The 20,990-nt window shown below is 35.1% G+C and overlaps 1 protein-coding gene across 1 annotated transcript; it reads right to left on the reverse strand.

Annotated features, from left to right (window-relative positions):
• Positions 1–18,834: 18,834 nt before the first annotated feature.
• Positions 18,835–19,566, reverse strand: LOC141691918 (uncharacterized). Its single transcript, XM_074496670.1, has one exon. It carries the CDS (start codon positions 19,564–19,566, stop codon positions 18,835–18,837), a length of 732 nt encoding a protein of 243 aa, XP_074352771.1.
• Positions 19,567–20,990: the final 1,424 nt, after the last annotated feature.

Raw genomic sequence — 20,990 nt, forward strand, 5'->3', positions numbered from 1 at the left:
GCACAGCAACACCACGACGCTCCCTTCCTGTTCCTCCTTCGTCCTCGTCGTCCAAAACGGCCAGAAACTCAACGAACACGGCGGCGGCGTCAAAATCCGGCGAACTCGAAATCAACACCAAACTCGACGAAACTGGTACCGTTCGACTGTAATTTCAACGATCTAAACAACTATGCTAACAGAATCATCAAACAACTACTCAATCACAAAACCCGGATTAAAAAAATAAACCCGAAAATAACAACTTTAAAATCGATTAATCGAACAACAAAAATAGTTACACAATCGAAAAGTAGAGATTATAAGCTTCAAAACGGCTACTTACATTTCGATTTCTGACACCGGAATCACGTTCAAAAGTCCGATTGATTCTGCTGCCCTGCTCTTCACCAAACCCTAACCCTAATTCCCTTTCTTTTTCTTTTTATTTTTTTCTGATTTTTAATTGTAATTAACTGATTTGATTAATAATAATTCAGGTATTTATATTTATGAAAATAATACCCCTAAGTAAAATTAAGGGTCTAATTACACTCCTATTAAAAATATTTGGCCCCAATTTTTATAATTTTTGGGTATTAATATTGAATTTTTAAATATTCAATAAATACAAAATAAATACTAAAAATTCCCAAAAATTGTGAAAAATACAAAAATACAAAGAAAAATGATATATAATAATTTCATGATCATATAAAAATAAAAATGTGATTTTTGTGGGGTTTTTGGTACCCGAAGGGGTCCTGAAAAGTCATTTTTCGCGAAAAAGGTCAATTTGTAAAACGTCTAGGGGTTTAGAATAGCGATATGGGATAGGGCATTTTTGGCAAAATAGGGCCAATGATTTTGTTTGAAACACGGGCTTTTAAAACATAGTTTTGAGCTGTACAGGTTTTGATATAATATATATATAACTGACGATAAAACGCTCAATAAATATCCAAAACACGTTTGGATCAAAACAACCAACACATAACACATAGCAGTTAGGGTTTAACGACTTAACACATTTAATCACATAATAATACACATAATTTATCATTATTATAATATAATACAAGCGTAATTCCTCGGTCGTTACATTCTCCCCCCCCCCTTAACAAGATTCTGTCCTCAGAATCTCACTATGCAAATAACTGAGGATACTTTTCTAACATTTCACTCTCAAGCTCCCAGGTTGATTCTTCAACCACTGGGTTTCTCCACAAAACTCTCACTAATGACACAGACTTATTTCTTAATACCCTCTCTTGCCTATCTAGAATTCTTATTGGTTGCTCTATATATGACAAATCTGCCTGAAGTTCTACTGGTTCATATTCTATTACATGCCTTGTATCAGGATTATACTTCTTAAGCATAGATACATGAAATACGTTGTGAATGTGCTGCATATGGGGTGGTAGAGCTAACTAGTACGCAACCTTCCCAATTTTCTTCAAAATCTCAAATGGTCCAACGTATCGTGGCTTCAATTTCCCTTTATTGCCAAATCTGGTTAATCCTTTCCATGGCGATATTTTGAGCAATACGTGTTCTCCTTCCTGATAGTCCACATCCTTCCGTGTTTGGTCTGCATATCTGCTTTGCCTGTTTTGTGCTGTCTCGATTCATTTTCGAATAAGATCAATCTTTTCTTTTGTCTGCCGAATTAATTCTGGACCCAAAATCTTGCGTTCTCCAACTTCATCCCAATGCACTGGTAATCTGCATTTCCTCCCATATAATGCTTCATACGGTGGCATTCCAATACTGGCGTGATAGCTGTTATTATAAGAAAATTCCACTAGGGGTAAATGTTCATCCCAACTACCTTCAAAATCGATCACACAAACTCGTAGCATGTCTTCAATCGTTTGAATTGTCCTTTCACTTTGACCGTCAGTTTGCGGATGATAGGCTGTACTCATATTCAACTTCGTTCCTAGACATTCTTGGAATTGTCTCCAAAATCTTGAATTGAAACGAGGATCTCGATCCGATACAATTGATACTGGTACTCCGTGACGCATCACAATTTCTTTAAGATATAAATGCACTAGCTTGTCCAATGAAAATCTCTCATTAATTGGAAGAAAATGTGCTGATTTCGTCAATCGATCAATAATAACCCAAATTGCATTGTGATTGGCTTCCGTCCTTGGAAGTCCCACTACGAAATCCATCCCTAGATATTCCCATTTCCATTCTGGAATGTCTAATGGTTGCAATAACCCACTCGGACGTTGATGCTCTGCTTTAACTCGCTGGCATGTGTAGCATTTACTCACCCATTCTGCTATCTCCTTCTTCATATTCGGCCACCAAAAGTTTTCCTTCAAATCGCGATATATTTTCGTGCTTCCTGGATGAATGGAATACTTCGAATTGTGCGCATCTCGCATAATTTCTTCTTTTAATTCTGCCACGTTAGGGATCCAGATTCTTGACGCAAAACGTAAAATTCCTTCATTATCTTTCTGAGTTGTAATCTCTTCTCCTGTTAAGTTGTCGTCTTGACTCATCACTTTATCTTGACAATGGCGAATATTTTCTAGCAACCCTGGTTGAAAAGTCATAGCATAAATAGTTCCTGCAGATTCATGAGGAATACGAATCTCAATTTCCAATTTGTCAAATTCTTTAACCAATTCTTCACATGAAGTTAACCGATTCAATCTTTCTTTTCTGCTTAGTGCATCTGCTACAACATTTGCTTTTCCTGGATGATAATTGATTGTAACATCATAATCTTTAATCAATTCCAGCCATCGACGTTGTCGCATGTTCAGTTCCTTTTGCGTGAAGATATACTTCAGACTTTTATGATCCGTATAGATTTCGCATTTTTCACCGTACAGATAATGTCTCCAATGCTTCAATGCAAATACAATTGCTGCCAATTCCAGATCATGCGTAGGATATTTCTGCTCATGAGGTTTAAGTTGTCTCGACGCATATGTAATGACGTTACCATATTGCATCAACACACATCCTAAATCACGATATGAAGCGTCACTGTAAATAACAAAATTTCCTTGCTCATCTGGCAGTACTAATACTGGTGCAGTCACTAATCGATTCTTCAACTCTTGAAAACTTTCTTCACACTTACTATTCCATTCGAACTTTTCACTTTGTCGAGTTAACTTGGTCAACGGTGTTGCTATCTTCGCAAAATCTTTGACAAATCTTCGATAATATCCTGCCAAACCTAAGAAACTTCGAGCCTCTGTCGGCGTCTTTGGTCTTTCCCAATTCGACACAGCTTCAATCTTTGTTGGATCAACTTGAATGCCTTCTCTGCTGATGATATGCCCTAGAAACTGCATTTCTTTCAACCAAAATTCACATTTTGAAAATTTTGCATAAAGCTGCTCCTTTCGTAATATCTCCAATGTCGTTCTTAAATGCGCTGCATGCTCTTCTTCCGTCTTTGAGTAGATCAAGATATCATCAATAAATACAATGATAAACTTATCCAAATACTTCTTGAATATTCGATTCATCAAATCCATAAACGTTGCAGGTGCATTCGTCAATCCAAAAGCCATCACAAGAAATTCATAGTGTCCGTACCTTGTTCTAAATGCTGTCTTTGGAATATCTTCGGCCTTGATCTTTAACTGATGATAGCCTGATCGTAAGTCGATTTTCGAAAACCATGCTGCTCCTTTTAATTGATCAAATAAATCATCGATGCGAGGTAAAGGATATTTATTCTTGATAATTAACTTGTTCAGCTCACGATAATCAATACACAGTCGCATATTGCCATCCTTCTGTTTTCACGAACAATACTGGTGCGCCCCATGGGGATACACTTGGCCTTATAATTCCTTTGTCAAGAAATTCTTGCAACTGCTTTGCTAGTTCCCTCATTTCAACAGGTGCCATTCGATATGGAGCTTTCGAAATTGGTTCGGTCCCTGGCGTCAAGTCAATAGTGAACTCGATTTCTCGATCTGGTGGAAGTCCTGGTAATTCGTCTGGAAAAACATCAAGAAATTCACAAACTACTGGAATATCTTCAATCTTTGGATTTCCCTTATCAGCATCACGTATATAGGCTAAATAAGCTTGACATCCTTGGCGTAGCAATCCTCTCGTCTGCATTATTGATAGGAATTTCTGCTTTTGCTTCTCACCTTTAAATATTACCGTTTCATTTTCTTCAGTTTGCAATTTCACTCTCTTATTCGCACAGTCAATTTGAGCATTATTACTAGATAGCCAATCCATTCCTAGAATAACATCAAACTCCCCTAACCTAAAAGGTATCATATCAACTGAAAAATGACATCTTCCTATCTCAATATCACAACTCGGGCATACTTGATCTACTGCAACCTGATCATTATTCGCTAATTTTATGATTAACACTTCATCTAACCACTGTACCTCACAATTTATTTTAGAGATAAAAGATTCAGAAATAAAAGATCTAGTAGCTCCTGAATCAATCATTACCAAAGCATCTACGGAATTTACAAGGAGTGTACCTGCAACCACATTCGGACTCTGTACCGCTTCCTTCATTGACATGTTGAAAGTCCTTGCTTTGGGCTGATGTTGATGTGGTAGTGGAGGTGGAGGTAATGCTAAAACTCTTAGAATACTAGCGGCCATTGCAATTCCTCTGCAGTCTTTGGCGATATGTCCTTTTCTCCCACATTGAAAACAAGTAACTTCTGCTTTTCCCATCGGACATTCTCCAGAATAGTGTCCCCTTTGCTTGCACTTGAAACACGTGACATTTGGCTTGTTGTAAATTCCCGTATGCTTTCTACCACACGTTCTGCAATCAGGTACAGGCGGTCGAATAAGCCTTTGCTGAGTTGGGGCAGGTAGTCGATTACCCATCCTCTGGTTATTTTGTTCTGGCCTTCTAAAGTTTACTTTTCCTCGAGCTTGAAATCCCGGCCTTTTGTTGAAACGATTCTGAAAATTCCCTGGTCCTTTCTCTTTCTGAGCTGCTTCGCTTTCTCCTTCAATAATCATAGCCTTCTGAACAACAGCCGTATAAGTTGTCAATTCAAACACATCTACCCTGCTACGAATCCATGGTTTTAGTCCTTGCTGAAATCTCTTGGCCCGCTTCTCGTCCGTATCCACCTGCTCTGGAACAAACCTTGCCAATTCAGTAAACTTGGTCTCATAATCCGCAACCGATAAGTTGTCTTATTTCAGCTCCAGGAACTTGATCTCCATCTGGTTCTTCATAAAATGAGGAAAATATTTCTCCAAGAAAAGATCAGTGAATCTATCCCAGTCACCGCACCTTCTTCTTCCAAAGATTTCTTTGATTCCCACCAGTAATTAGCTTCGCCTTTCAGGAAATAGCTAGCAAAATCCGTCTTCTGCTCTTCCTCAACCTTTACCAACGAAAAAGCCTTTTCCATTTCTTTCAGCCAAGCTCGCTTTTGTAGGATCCGTGGAACCCATAAATTCCGGTGGCTTCACCGACTGAAATTGCTTGAAAGTGGTCGTAGGCGCTGCTGGTGGTACTTGATGTCCTGGATGAGCGGCTTGCTGTAACATCTGTTGCTGGAACTGCTGATGTTGCTGCTGCATTTGTTGTTGCATCATCAACATCTGCTGTTGCATGAGATTAAACATCTGATCCACCTGTTTATTATTATTTTGGCCCTCGGTGTTCCCATTCGATGAATCGGGTTGTGCTTTTCTTTTAGGTGCCATCTTTCTGGTAAATAAACAATGGGTCTTCTTTAATAACAGTATATTAAACATATATTAAAATAGTCGATTTGAGAAAATAAAACAACTTATTAAATAACTGAATAGATAAAACAGTATGATGTGTTTTTTTTTAAACATAAGGGTACAACATGTTCGTAAATAAAACTACATTTGTAAATATGCAATGGTACTGAAATAAATATAAATGCTTAAATAACTGGAAATAAAATAAAGAAAATGTGCAAAAGATCATCTCGTATATATATATAGGTAGAACACCAGCTACAGGTGTCAGTGCTTGAAACAAAAACCTATGATATAACAGTCATACTGCTACTACTACTATCGGTCAAAGTCAGTAACTACACTCATACAAACTAGTCATACAATACTATGCTGCCTCTATCTACAAAATATACATAATACAACACTCATTGATCTGCTGGTCTCAAAATCCTGGTGGTACATGGCTCAACTCCTCCTGCAATGCCTCTAGCACTGCCTCGGTAAGTCCCAATGCTCTGCGATATGCTGTCTCCGTACTAAGATCCTGCTGTCTCAAATCAGTAAGCTGCTGCGAACTAACCCGGTGAATATGATGTAGCCTCTCTCTTAGTATATAATCCGGTCTTATGCTCTGACAAGACCATCCGTCTATGTCTCATACAACCCAAGGATCTCCCTACACTGGTTCTGCCATCTAATCCTCTCCTCCCTCTCTGCCTGAAAGCGCTGGTAAGTCACGGTATGATGCTCCTGAAGATCAGTGCTGGAACCTCGAGAAGGTAATGGTCCATCCACCACGATCTCATCCATAAACTCTGGCTGAGGAAACTGATAAACTCCCGGAACAGGTGCATAAATAGCTAATGGGGCAGGAAATAAGACAGACTGCTCCATCGGCGCATACACTGGCGGCTCTGCCTCTGGCTCCATATGTGGCAGCTCTGGAATCTCGACTGGTGGCATAGGAATCTGAGGCTCTAAATCCTCCCACTGCGGAAGATCAACCATATCAGGAATATCAAACATCGGAAACTCTAATGGTGGAATATCTGGTATCTCTGGCTCAAAGTATGGAAAATAATCTGCAAAACCTGGTACCTCTTGGGGAAGTGGTATCTCTGGTGCTGGCTCAGGTGGCAATGGAGGTAAGATCTGCTCTGACACTAGGGCTACTACCGGTGCATCCACTGGATCTGTCTCGGTCCTCTCCGTAGACGATGATAAAGAAGCCATCTAATATACATAAAAATAATAACACAAAAACAATCAAATCACAATTCCTACACTCATAACTTCTAATCACATAGACAAACAATCCTAACACTCTTACTCTCATCCTATCTCATTTTCCTATCTTATCTTAGCCCTAACGTTCTTGTTTTCAAAGGTCAAACCTAAGCTCTGATGCCAACTATAACACCCTCCAAATCCGGGGTATAGATTTGGGGCATTATTAACAACAATTACCGACTAAACCTGCACAAGCGGAATATAAATATAATAATTACCCCGAACTATCACTACTCAGGATCTTTTAAGGTCTGAGTTTGAAAACAAGAATCACGCACTACACTTTATTACAAACCCAACTAAATAAAACCTGTCTCAAGAATTATCTTTGATACAAAACTTTATTCTATCTACAGTTTCACTACACAACTTTTATTCAAACTACACAAGACTTTTATTCAACCCAACATTACTACTTATCCTGCTACACCTGATCTGGCAATTCTAAGCTCTCTTCGGGAATAGGAAGGAACACTCTTGGTATAGGAGGGTCCCGCTGCTTGACTCGCTTCTTGACTATGCGGGTCCTGATGGGTTTCATTCTCTACCTTAACTGTAAAACAATAGGAGTAACAATAAAAATGGATGAGCCAAAATTGCTCAACAAGCCTGTAAAAAAATATATATAGTATAGAAAAAGAAAAATGAGAGAAACAATAAGCTGCTGGTTGTAACAACCATCTGTATCTATATCGAATAGTAATTTGCCAATGATAGCGAGTGCCAAATGAACAAGACTGGAAACAAGAGCCAATATATGCACTATAAGCTGCTGATCAGTCAAAATATAGTGTGGATCTATACCAAACTGCATAGACCCAACCAACATAAGGAGTACTCAGGCAACTATGGCCTATTAATTAATGGTCTGGGTAAAACCCAGCCTTTATAGTAACCATCCAGTCCAAGGCTGAGCATCCGGAACAATCGGTATGCTAGTGATATATCCCAACACCAGGATATACCAGAGTATATGTAGGGTAAAGGAATTGAAATATGAACAGGGAATTCAATAAATTGGGTAAATCAAGAATTGAAATGAAACTGGAACAAGCAATAATAAATGGGTAACAGTGTATATGAACAATGATTATCAAAGAGAATTGATACGATAGAAAAGAAATATAAATCACTATTCTGAATTTAGAATAGGCGAAAAACTTGCCTTGCGCGTACTTAACCTTGTTTAACTCACTGCCTTCTGACCCTAGCTTGTTCTGCCTTGCTAACACTGAACAAATCATGGAAAGATAGGTGTTTAGATAATTTACTATATACGTGTATCTTGAATTGATATCACGTAACCTTATCAGTCTACCCATGCGTTTCTATCTGACTCGTATATATACATATACATTTATACAGCACGTCTATTCACAGAATCACATAAAGCAAGTAGCACATAAAGCACATAATTAATTTTTAGATTTATAATTATTTTTAGAATCAATTCTAGGCTTATACCCGCATTAACTAGCCCTATCTAATATTATTATAATTTTTCGGGATTTATTCGGCTCAATTATACCCCTATTAGGACTTACGAACTATCAATTATCACCAAACCACTCTTTTTCGGAAGAAATTATAACTTACAACTATTTTTATTGGATTCGTCTCATTTTTCTGAGTCTAGGGGTCTTCGTTTCGCTCAAATCGGATTAACGGTTGAATTATTATCAATTAAACACTGATAATTCAATTTATTGGTCAATATAAATAATTATTACAACCTCTTAAATCCTAAAATAATTTTTAAATAATTATTTAATAAAAATCAAAGTCAAAAATAATTTTTTTATAATTTTTGGAGTTAAAACGAAGAAGTTACGATTTATTGAAAATTATGTGATTAATTATCGAAATAATTAATCACTTTTTAAATATTTAATAAATAAATAACTAATAAATAATTAATAATTACTTATTTAATAATTTAAAATAATAATTTCCTAATTATTAGGATTAATCACAATTTATTATAATATTTATAACTTATTGATATTTATTCGATTAGATCGATTATTTACAAATAATCAATCAACTTAATTAACTGATACGCTATTTATCGAATAACTACGAATTATTCGAATTATAGATCACTTAACGACTAATCACTCGTATATGCACGAGCCACTCGCAACTCCCGCATAATTATCGATCTATTAGATTATTATTGAAACTCGTACGATTCGTTAATTAATTAATTACTGATATCTAATTATACGATACGAATAATTATTACAATATTATTCAAATAACTAACGCTCGAATAATAATTCAATTATCGAATCATTACTCGCACTATTAACTAATTATTAGATTATTAATCACATTACTTAATTATTTCTAATCTTTATTTACTAATTAATTACCTAATTATTAATTAATTACCCAATTATTAATTAATTAGATAATTAATAAATAATTAGATAAATAATTAAATAATTAATTAAAGAAATAAATTCGAATTTATAATTTAATAAAATAATCTAGAAATTAATAATACTATTTTTCAGATTTTAAAACTAGTTTTTAAATAAATTTTTAGAATTTATAAATTTAATTTCAGTTTTTATAAAATATAATTAAATAATAAGAATTCAGAAACAAAAATCAGAAAATCAAATTGGGGATTTTTGGATCGAAACCGGTTCGAAACCGGGTTGGAAACCGGGTCGTCTTCGACCCAATCGGGTCACGAAGAACACCGGCCCCTTCCCCAGAATCCGACGCCGGCGGACTGATTCCGGCGGACCAACTGGAGCCAAAACGCTCGATTTCATACTCGTTTTTCTTCGTTTTCGATGCACAGCAACACCACGACGCTCCCTTCCTGTTCCTCCTTCGTCCTCGTCGTCCACAACGGCCTGAAACTCAACGAACACGGCGGCGGCGTTAAAATCCGGCGAGCTCGAAATCAACACCAAACTCGACGAAACCGGTACCGTTCGACTGTAATTTCAACGATCTAAACAACTATGCTAACAGAATCATCAAACAACTACTCAATCACAAAACCCGAATTAAAAAAATAAACCCGAAAATAACAACTTTAAAATCGATTAATCGAACAACAAAAACAGTTACACAATCGAAAAGTAGAGATTATAAGCTTCAAAACGGCTACTTACACTTCGATTTCTGACACCGGAATCACGTTCAAAAGTCCGATTGATTCTGCTGCCTTGCTCTTCACCAAACCCTAACCCTAATTCCCTTTCTTTTTCTTTTTATTTTTTTCTGATTTTTAATTGTAATTAACTGATTTAATTAATAATAATTCAGGTATTTATATTTATGAAAATAATACCCCTAAGTAAAATTAAGGGTCTAATTACACTCCTATTAAAAATATTTGGCCCCAATTTTTATAATTTTTGGGTATTAATATTGAAGTTTTAAATATTTAATAAATACAAAATAAATACTAAAAATTCCCAAAAATTGTGAAAAATACAAAAATACAAAGAAAAGTGATATATAATAATTTCATGATCATATAAAAATAAAAATGTGATTTTTGTGGGGTTTTTGGTACCCGAAGGGGTCCGGAAAAGTCGTTTTTCGCGAAAAAGGTCAATTTGTAAAACGTCTAGGGGTTCAGAATAGCGATATGGGATAGGGCATTTTTGGCAAAATAGGGCCAATGATTTTGTTTGAAATACGGGCTTTTAAAACATAGTTTTGAGCTGTACAGGTTTTGATATAATATATATATATAACTGACGATAAAACGCTCAATAAATATCCAAAGCACGTTTGGATCAAAACAACCAACACATAACACATAGCAGTTAGGGTTTAACGACTTAACACATTTAATCACATAATAATACACATAATTTATCATTATTATAATATAATACAAGCGTAATTCCTCGGTCGTTACAGTGGTCATAATTAATGGTGCTTAATCCTTAATTAAAGTAATTAAAGAATGATTAAAAGAAAAGAAAAATTTATATTTAATATATATATATATATATATATATATATATATATATCAGCTGAGATTTGAATGAATACTAGTTTGTGCTTCCTTCCCACTTTCAAAGAAACACAACCTACTTGTCATGTCATCAATCCATGTAATACACTCCATCCACCATTCATATCTTCTCAAATCTCAACCATTCATTCCACCCAACTTCCTCTATAAATAAACCCCCACCCCAACCCATTTTAATCAAGATGAAGATCCAAATACTTTCTGGGAATTTTTCAAGAAGTGCCTCTCTTCATCTCTTTCAAATTCTATACACACACTTCTTCTCTAAAACCTTCTCTCTCTTAAATATATACACATATACTTAAGGTTTTTGATATCCAAGCTTAGCTTCACCCAACCAAGCTTGTTCCCACCAAGTGAGCTCATCCACCCCCACTTTCCGGCCTCCCGAAGGGCTGTCCAAGTTCGTCCATAGTGCCAAAATCCGGCCGAACCTCTTTTCCGACCGTTCTCCAAAAGTGGTGAGTTTCGAGCTTCTTCTTTGGTTTTCTTTATTTTGAGCTTTGTACTAAATTTCTCTACTTCATCTCAATCTCTAATACAAGATCTCCTGTAAAGAAGGTTCTCTAAGAAAAGAGAACGAAGATTTGAACTCGGAATTCGAATAAGTACTTGATCTTCAAACCGAAGCTCTAAACGAAGAAGATCTATAATATACAAGTACTTAACTCTCTAAATAACTCCTCACGAGTGAGATTTCATAAATCTCTAAATAACTCCTCACGAGTGAGATTTCATATTTGACATCGTGAGTTGGTCAATTACTTGTATTTTATTTATCTCGACCTTGACCAACATATTTCGTGAATATAGTATAATTACGAAAGGTATCGTTTTATAATCTCGCTAACATCTCTAGTATTCCGAGAGATTATAAATCGATCAATAGTGATCTTCGTAATTTTGTCAAATATAAGAGACGGATTAAATCACACAAGTTGACCAATTACTCGCACTTCTATTATTTGGATCTTGGCCAACGCATAGTTCGTGTATATAGTCCAATTAGGAAAGATATCATATAATCCCCTTCTAGCACCTTAGTGTTCCGTGGGGTTCTTATTCGATATATATAAACTTCGTAATCATCCGTCTAAGCTTCAAAGGTGGATTTAATCACACGAGTTGACCAATTACTTTGCATTTCATTTATTCAATCTTGGTCAACGCATAGTTCGTGTATATAGTATCATTACGAAAGGTATCACTTATAACCCTTTCTAGCATCTTCAGTGTTCCGGGGGATTATAAGTCGATCAATAGTAAACTTCGTAATCATCCACCTAAACTTCAAAAGCACAAATTCAAAGCCAATTACTTGCACTTCTATTATTTGGAACTTGGATAAGAATCATAGAACCTATAAAGTTGCTTGAAGTTAGAAGTATACTTTGACCACATAATCGTCAAATCATAAGTATACTAAATCCATAAGCCTAAGAGCTTAAAAGGATAGGTACAATTCCGAGATTGTAACCAAATTATTCTTTGATCCATAAATACATAATCGAAAGAAGAAGAATACAAAAGAAGTCATAAGCCATAGTGCTTATACATATATACAAGACTTCTTATTACTTCGATAAACATATATTTTACAAAGATGGAGTAATCATAAATATACTTGACATATAAATATATATTCCGAGTTAAGTATACGTATTGAGCTTGAAGATCAAAGAAGTCATAATCCATATTGATTATACATGTAAAGGACTTCTTATATTACTCCGATTAACATATAATCCATAGAGACGGAGTAATCAAAAGTATACTTGATATAACATTTTATATCTCAAGTCAAGTATACATATAGAGTATTAATATTCTTATTTGAATATTATACTATCTTTTGGGCTAGTACCGTAACATACTAGTTTAACACATATTTTCTCTATACTTTGTGTTTTGTGGATTGTCTTATTAGTTTCGCAGTGAGGTAAGGTGACGTGAGGTGATCTTCGTTCTAAGACCCAAGTATCATACACACTAGCGGGGAGTTAGTCGTATTTACACCGTGAAGAAGAGGAAAGACCCAAGACCAGATACTAAGATATGAGACTGGTGAAAGCTAAGGAAGCCAAGTCCACACAAGGGATCTACATCAACTTTGAAGAGATAGCGGGGAGTTATTGTCTAAGATAAGTTGTATAGGAATTACATTTATTTTGAGGTGGTGACCCTTGTGTTACGCACCAAGATAAATATTTGTAAGGGTGTAAAGGCTTCACCGCCTACTAAAGGAGCGAGTTTATATTAAGGGAAAATCCCGAGTCCGGGAGAAGAGATCGGGGACTGGAGTAGGGGTAAGCGGATCTATTAAAGGTTGCGCCATCGCGAACCAGGATAAAATCGCCGTGTGGTATTTTCTTTCCTTGCACTTTATTTTCCGCAGATATAAACTGCATAACCACTCGGTAAAGTTTTAAAAGGGATAAAATTATTTTAAAACGCCATAATAAATTTTAAATTGGTAATTAAGCTATTAAACCCCCCTTCTAGCTTAACATAGCCCTCATACGGGACCTAGCAATTGGTATCAGAGTTGTGCTTTTTAATATGTTTGTTAAGTGATTTGCAGATTTACAGGCACAATAAAAAGTGGTCCAAATGGCGTATATTAATCCCGTTGGTTGTGGTGAAGGATTGTCAAGCTCACGACCTCCTCTGTTCGATGGCACTAACTTTGCAACATGGAAAACTAGATTTCGCATTTATGCAAGATCTCAAGGAGTCAAAGTTTGGATGGCTATCGAATACGGTGTTCGCATACCTACCAAAATTGTCGATGACATCCTCATCGAAAAGAAGGTTAGTGAATATAATCTCGAGGAAGAAGACACAATGAATATAGCCGCCAAAGAAGAAATGGTTCTCACAAGTGCACTTGCTGAAAAGGAATACAAAAGAGTAAATAATTGCAAGTCGGAACAAGAGATGTGGAACAAATTAGTGATAACCTATGAAGGAACCACTGATATAAAAGATTCTCGGATGGAAACATTGATCCAAGATTATGAGAACTTTAAACTCCAAGAAGGAGAAAATATCATCGATATGGAAACAAGATTTACTCGTATAATCGATGAATTATCTCAACTTGGAAAGAATTATACTCAAAATGAAAAGAATAGAAGAGTGCTTAAATCTCTAGCTCCAAGTTGGAAAGTCAAAGTTACTACTATAAAAGAGATACACAATCTAAATGAGTATAAGATTGATAACCTCTTCGGAAATCTTCGTGCTTATGAAGAAGATAATATTCCGGAAAAGGTTGCTCTAAAAGTGGAGGACAAAAAGAAAAATATGGCACTAAAGGCCATATTAATAGATGAAGTTGAAAACGATGAGGAGTTAAATGAGGAACTTCAAATTCTCAATGAGAGTGAAATTGCTCTTCTCACGAACCAACTCCGTCGTGTGCTTCAAAGCAAAGCTCAAAGATACGGAAAAGGCTTCCTAAAATCAAATCATCAACAAAGAGTTTTTAACTCTAACGGAAGGCCTAATTACTCCCAAAATTATTCTTTCAACTATAAGAATAATTTTCCGTGAACGAGCTACAACAAAGGCAAAGGCAATCAAAATATGAATACCTATAGTAATGCCAATGTCTCTAATACTCATCCTGTTTCCACTCCTCCAAAACCAAAAGATGCATCTCCGGAGGAAACACAAGATGTGTGTTTTGAGTGTAAACAACCCGGTCACTATAAAAGAAAATGTCCTAAACTTTCAAAGGGACAAAGTCTCGTGGCTAAAAATGGTTAGGATTTGAGTAAAGATGAAGAAGCTCCGGAAGCTAGTGAAGAAGTGGTGAATCTATTCTTGATGGCTCTCGGAGAAGAATCTATATCTAGGGAAGTCTCCTCTACAAATGAAGAGGTAACATCTAACTACGTCTCAATTAAGTCATTGTTGGATGAATCTAATTTATCACTTATGGACATGAATAAGCATGATTTAATTGGACTTGTGGTAGAATATAAAAGTAAATACAAAGATGTTGATCAAAGGCTTCACTTAGTATGGTCTGAGAAAATGAAAATAGAAGAAATACATCATACTCAAAATAAAGAGTATACTCGGATGATGGACTCAAGGGTCCAAGATAAAAAAGATATTACATCTTTAAAAGATCAAAACCATCTCATCAAGGTTGAAGTAAATAAACTTCAAGAAAATATAATCAACCTTGAAACAAAGAATATATCACTAATCCTCAAAGAGGAAGAGATGGTACGTGAAAAGGTTCAATTGAATGAAAATATATGTGAACTTCATGTTGATCTATTGAACCTAAAGATTCAAATGGAATCAAGTGTTCAAAATAAAGAAACATCTTCTAAAGACAATCTTGATAAAGAAAATGAGCTAATAAAGATCAACGAGCTTACAATTGAAGCTCAAAAGTTGAAAGAAGAAAATCATAAGCTCATAGCTCTAGTTAAGGATCAAGAAATAATCCTTAACAACAAGATTGATGCCTTATAAAAAGATAATGAAAGTCTTAAAAATGTTCTTCAAAGATTTACAAAAGGCAATAAGATGTTGGATCAAATGGTGCATACAAAAACCCCATACAATCATGAAGGTTTAGGATATAATAAGAATTTTCCTCCTAAAAATATTATTCGGAGATTTATATCACCAACTAAGACTTCACCCGAATCACCATCGTATAAATGTTCTTATTGTAACAAGATTGGACACACTGTTCAATATTGTAAATTCAAGAATAGTGAAATTAAGGGGAAGCATGTATGGATTTGCAAGGAATCATACAAGAAAGATGATAAGCATGTGCCTTACAAAAATATGGAATATAAAGATAAAAGGCAACAAAGGTCTCATCAACCTACTACGTTTCCAAATAGAAGCAACCAACATCATGTCAACCATAATAATAATAGACATAATGCTTATCATGCTCAATCTAGATTCTATGGTACATCTAGAAATTACCCAACTAGGAATTATGTACTTAGAAAGGTTCATATTCCTAAGGAAGATAATAACATGCCTAGCTATGCTTATAAACATTCAAATTCTCTTTATGATGTATTGACCCCAGGACCCTCAAGACAAAGGGGTACCTATAAATTTATTTAATTTGTTTTGTAGGTTTGTCTTGCCGCGAAATAAGACATATGGTACCTTGATAGTGGGTGTTCAAGACACATGACCGACAACAAGTCACTCTTGAACAACATTAAAAAGGTTACCGCGGGGAGCGTAACATTTGGAGATAATATCAAAGGAAACACTGTCAGCATCGGGGATATCGGAAATGGAAAGGTTAGAATTTCCGACGTACAACTAGTCACCGGATTAAAGTACAATCTTCTCTCTATTAGTCAACTATGCGACAATGAATACAAGGTAATCTTCTACACTACTTGATGTGCCAAAAATATATATTTTAAATTGCAAGCGCACAATTCATCATTTTTATTATTTTAGATTCGTTCCGCATAGACTATATATTTTTACACAACCTTAAAATTTAAGTTAGGCGAACTAGACAATTCAATTTTGGGATGAGTTTATTTTCACTAATTAAAAATTCAATAAGAGAATAAAAAACAAATATAAAGATAAATAAAAAGAGAGTAACTGGAAACGCTAAGTTAACTATAAAGTCAATAACAAAGAAATTAGTGGAAGAAAAAAAAACAATTAACATATACAACTACCGAAGTAAGATGAGTTTTTAAAAATATAAATAATTAATTACTAACAATTGACTAATAAAGAGAGCAGGATTAAACTTTTAATTAAGTAAAAACTAATCAACCATAATTTGAACAATGTTAACTTCTAAATCTACTACACAGAAATCATGTTAATAAATTGGAACTAGGACCATCTAACAAAATAGAATTTATATTGGGCCAACAAAAATATGTGTAATTCAATTAACCAGTAAAAGATGAACTTGGGTCGAGGTGCAAAATGGGCCTCTGTAGTAAAAATGACATGGGCTAGAGTCTACAAATGGACCAAAAGCAAAAGGAAACTACCATGTTAAATCTAAAAAAAGTTCACTACGTAAACTAGTAGTCAAACAAACAATTTACTTTTAGTTAATTCTATTAAATACTATGTTAATGACAAATTACAAAATCAACTATCAGTACTTAATCCTACTGCTATTTTAATGAATTGTGAATTACAACTATGCATTAAATAATGGCAAATAAAGAAAAGAGGCAGACTTTGAGTAAACAAAGAAAACATGGACCTAGATTTAATTAATTAACTAAAGTACATATTGTGAAATTTTAATTTTAATTGAAATTTAAATGGGCAAGGAGACAAAGAGACTTACTTTGTGATCTTGGAAAATAATGCAGATACATTATATTTCTTTTGGCTTTTTCTTCAAGTTACTTGGTGACATTATATTTCTTCCATTTTTGCCCTTTTCTCCTCTTTTCTTCACATTTCTCATTTTTCCAAATATCTAAAAAAAATGATGAGAATGCAACAAATTAATTTATTTAAAATATGAAAGCAAGCAATAAATAGGTATGAAATTATGCAAAAATATGTGATTATCAAATGCCCCCATACCTACCTTTTGCTTGTCCTCGAGTAAAATCAAAAATAAAAATGCTAACTAAGAAAATCCTATGCTCCTTTTCGTAGGCGTGACGGGAAATTTTTAGTTTACCAACTCGTTAAACCCATAGACGATCTCCATAGGAGGAGTGTTGTATTCTAAGGGTTTACAGAATATATACCCATAAAATCTTTGAGACAATGTAACAAGAATCTACCTCAATTTTACTCTAATGTTCATTGGTGTTAACAAGAAGATTTTATAAATAAAATACATGCCTTAAAGACTCTTCTAATAATAGCCAAGATGTAGGTGACTCAAATCTGCTTATGTCGACTTAGAATTTTTACAAAAGATCCCAAGGTGTGTAGTGAATTTAAGGCCTTTGATGGATTTAACTGTCTAAGAACATTTTCTCTTTTTCAACTAATATTGAACTAACTCATTCTCTATCAAAACAAGTATCTAGCCAAACTTCACAAAATTATTCTTTTTTTTCTTTTCTTTTTTTTTTTGTTTCAATTGACTTTATGATGTCTATTTTCTTAGGCTTTCTATGTTACCCATGTAGTGAGCTTTAGGTCAGTGACTCCCAAACCAGATGGTTTTAGGGCACTAGGTTTTGAAATCCCCCGACGAACTTAATAACTCGAGTAACAAAGGCCACAAAACAAGACTAGTCAATTCTACTTGTGCCCATTATCTAAAGATTTTTGTTTATAAGAACAATGGGTATTGAAGTAGCTTATTCATCTTTTCTTTTCTTTTCTTTTTTGCTTTTTTTCTACCTTTTTTCTTTCTTTTTTTCTTTTCGCAAAGATTTGATTCGACATTGTTTCAACATGTGGGTTCTCTCTCAAGTATCGAATAACATCCCTAAATAATCTCTCCAAAAAAGGTCTTGTACAAAAGTGCCGTCTTGGAATCTAGAGTGAAAATCAGTCGACACAAGATTCAAAAAGACACCTTACTCAACTACGTTTAAATAATCTAAAAGGAACTATATGTATAAGTTTTTGAAAACATGTCAACACCAACTGCTACTAAAGTTCAAGAGAGAGTAAGACAACTTAGCTAAAAATGTCTCTATTTTTTTGATTTTTTTGATTTTTTTGATTTTTTCAATTTTTTTTAAGAATTACACTAAAACCCTCCCCCATACCTAAATCATGCATTGTCCTCAATGTATGCAAAAGAGAGAAATAAGCAAGGAAAATGATGAGAATATACCTGATAAGGGATGAAGAGAGTTAAAACTACCTACTGAAAGAGACTTACTTGATCATGGGTCAATGAGGTGGATGATCTCTTCCTCGAAATCGACTGGCAACTCTAAAAATAGTTTGAGACGTTGTCCATTAACTTTGAATATTTCACCATTTTTAGGATTTTCAATTTCAATAGCACCATAAGGAAAAACTACTTTAACAATGTAAGGTTCCTCCCATCTAGATCTTAATTTTCCGGGAAATAAATGAAGCCTAGAATTGTATAAAAGAACCTTTTGACCGGGAGAAAAGGATTTTCTCAAAATTGATTTATCATGAAAAACTTTGGTTCTTTCTTTATAGATTTTAGCATTTTTATAAGCATCATTTCTCATTTCCTCTACCTCAGACAATTGCAACCTATGACTACCAATAGTGGGTAAATCAAAATTCAACTCCCTAATAGCCCACCAGGCTCGATGTTCAAGTTCAACCGGCAAATGACAAACTTTACCAAACACAAGCCGATAAGGGGACATACCCAAGATAGTCTTATATGTGGTCCTATAGGCCCATAAAGCATCTATAAATTTAGTTGACCAATCCTTCCTATTCGAGTTGACAGTCTTTTGTAAAATATGTTTGATTTGCCTATTTGAGACTTCAACTTGACCACTAGTTTGAGGATGATAAGGGGTGGCCAATTTATGAGTGATCGAGTACTTCTTTAAGAGAGACTCAAATTGATGGTTCTTGAAATGTTTGCCTTGACTTAGTTGGAATGGCTTCGACCCACTTAGACACATAATCGACCGCTAAGAGAATGTAGAGATTGCCAAATGAGCAAGGAAATGGGCCCATAAAATCTATCCCCCAAACATCAAAAGTTTTGATAATTAGGATCAGATTCATTGGCATCATATTACGTCTTGTGATCTTTCCTAAATGTTGACACCTATTACAAGCGGCACAGAATTCCGCGAAATCCTTAAACAAACTAGGCCAATAGAAATCACTTTGGAGTATCTTAGTCGCCGTTTTTTTGGCACTAAAATGACCTCCACAGGCTTGATCATGACAGAAGGAAATGACACTTCTAAACTCATGATTTGGGACACACCTTCTAATGATTTGATCTGGGTAATACTTGAAGAGATAAGGGTCATCCTAAAAGAAGTATTTGACTTGTGAAAAGAATTTGGATATTTCTTGCTTGGACCAATGAGTCGGAATGTTGCCGGTGACAAGGTAATTAACGATGTCGGCAAACCAAGGGAGGGTAGAGATGGAAAGAAGGTGTTCATCCGGAAAAGATTCATTCAAAGGTAAGTCAACAGTTGACTCTACTACCAATCGAGAAAGATGATCGGCAATGACATTTTCAACCCCTTCTATCCCTAATTTCTAGGTCAAATTCTTGGAGCAACAAGATCCACCTAATCAAACGAGCTTTTGAGTCCTTTTTCGAGAAACGATTTCGAAGGGCGACATGATCGGTGTAAACAATGATTTTCGAACCAATAAGATAAGACCTAAACTTTTCGAGGGCAAATACTACGGCTAGAAGCTCTTTTTCGGTGGTTGAGTAATTAAGTTGGGCATCATTTAAGGTCTTGCTAGCGTAGTATATGACATGAGGTATCTTATTGATTCGTTGCCCTAAAACTGTCCCAACTGCATAGTCGGAGGCATCACACATCAACTCAAAAGGCTCATTCCAGTCAGGAGATTTAATTATCGGGGATGAAGTCAATTGTTTCTTAAGGTGTTCAAAAGATTGTAAACAATCACTATTGAACTCGAATTTGACATCTTTGGAAAGAAGATTGGTCAAGGGTCTTGCCTTTTTACTAAAATCCTTAATGAAACGCCTGTAAAAACCCGCATGTCCTAAAAATGAGCGAATTGCTTTGACCGATTTTGGTGGAGGGAGACTGGCAATGAGATCAATTTTAGCTTTATCAACTTCAATTCCCTTTTTAGAGATTTTATGACCAAGGACAATTCCTTCTTTAACCTTGAAATGACATTTTTCCCAATTAAGAACGAGGTTCCTTTTTTTACACCTTTTCAAAACTAGGTCAAGGTGGTTTAGACACCGATGAAAAAAAGAACCAAAGATGGAAAAGTCATCTCTGAAAATTTCTAGGAATTCACCTACCATATCGGAAAAAATGCTCATCATGCATCATTAAAATGTAGCAGGGGCCGTGGTCAAACCAAAAGCTAG

The sequence above is a fragment of the Apium graveolens genome, chromosome 2 (assembly GCF_009905375.1).
Source record: "Apium graveolens cultivar Ventura chromosome 2, ASM990537v1, whole genome shotgun sequence".
NCBI classification, from domain to species: domain Eukaryota; kingdom Viridiplantae; phylum Streptophyta; class Magnoliopsida; order Apiales; family Apiaceae; genus Apium; species Apium graveolens.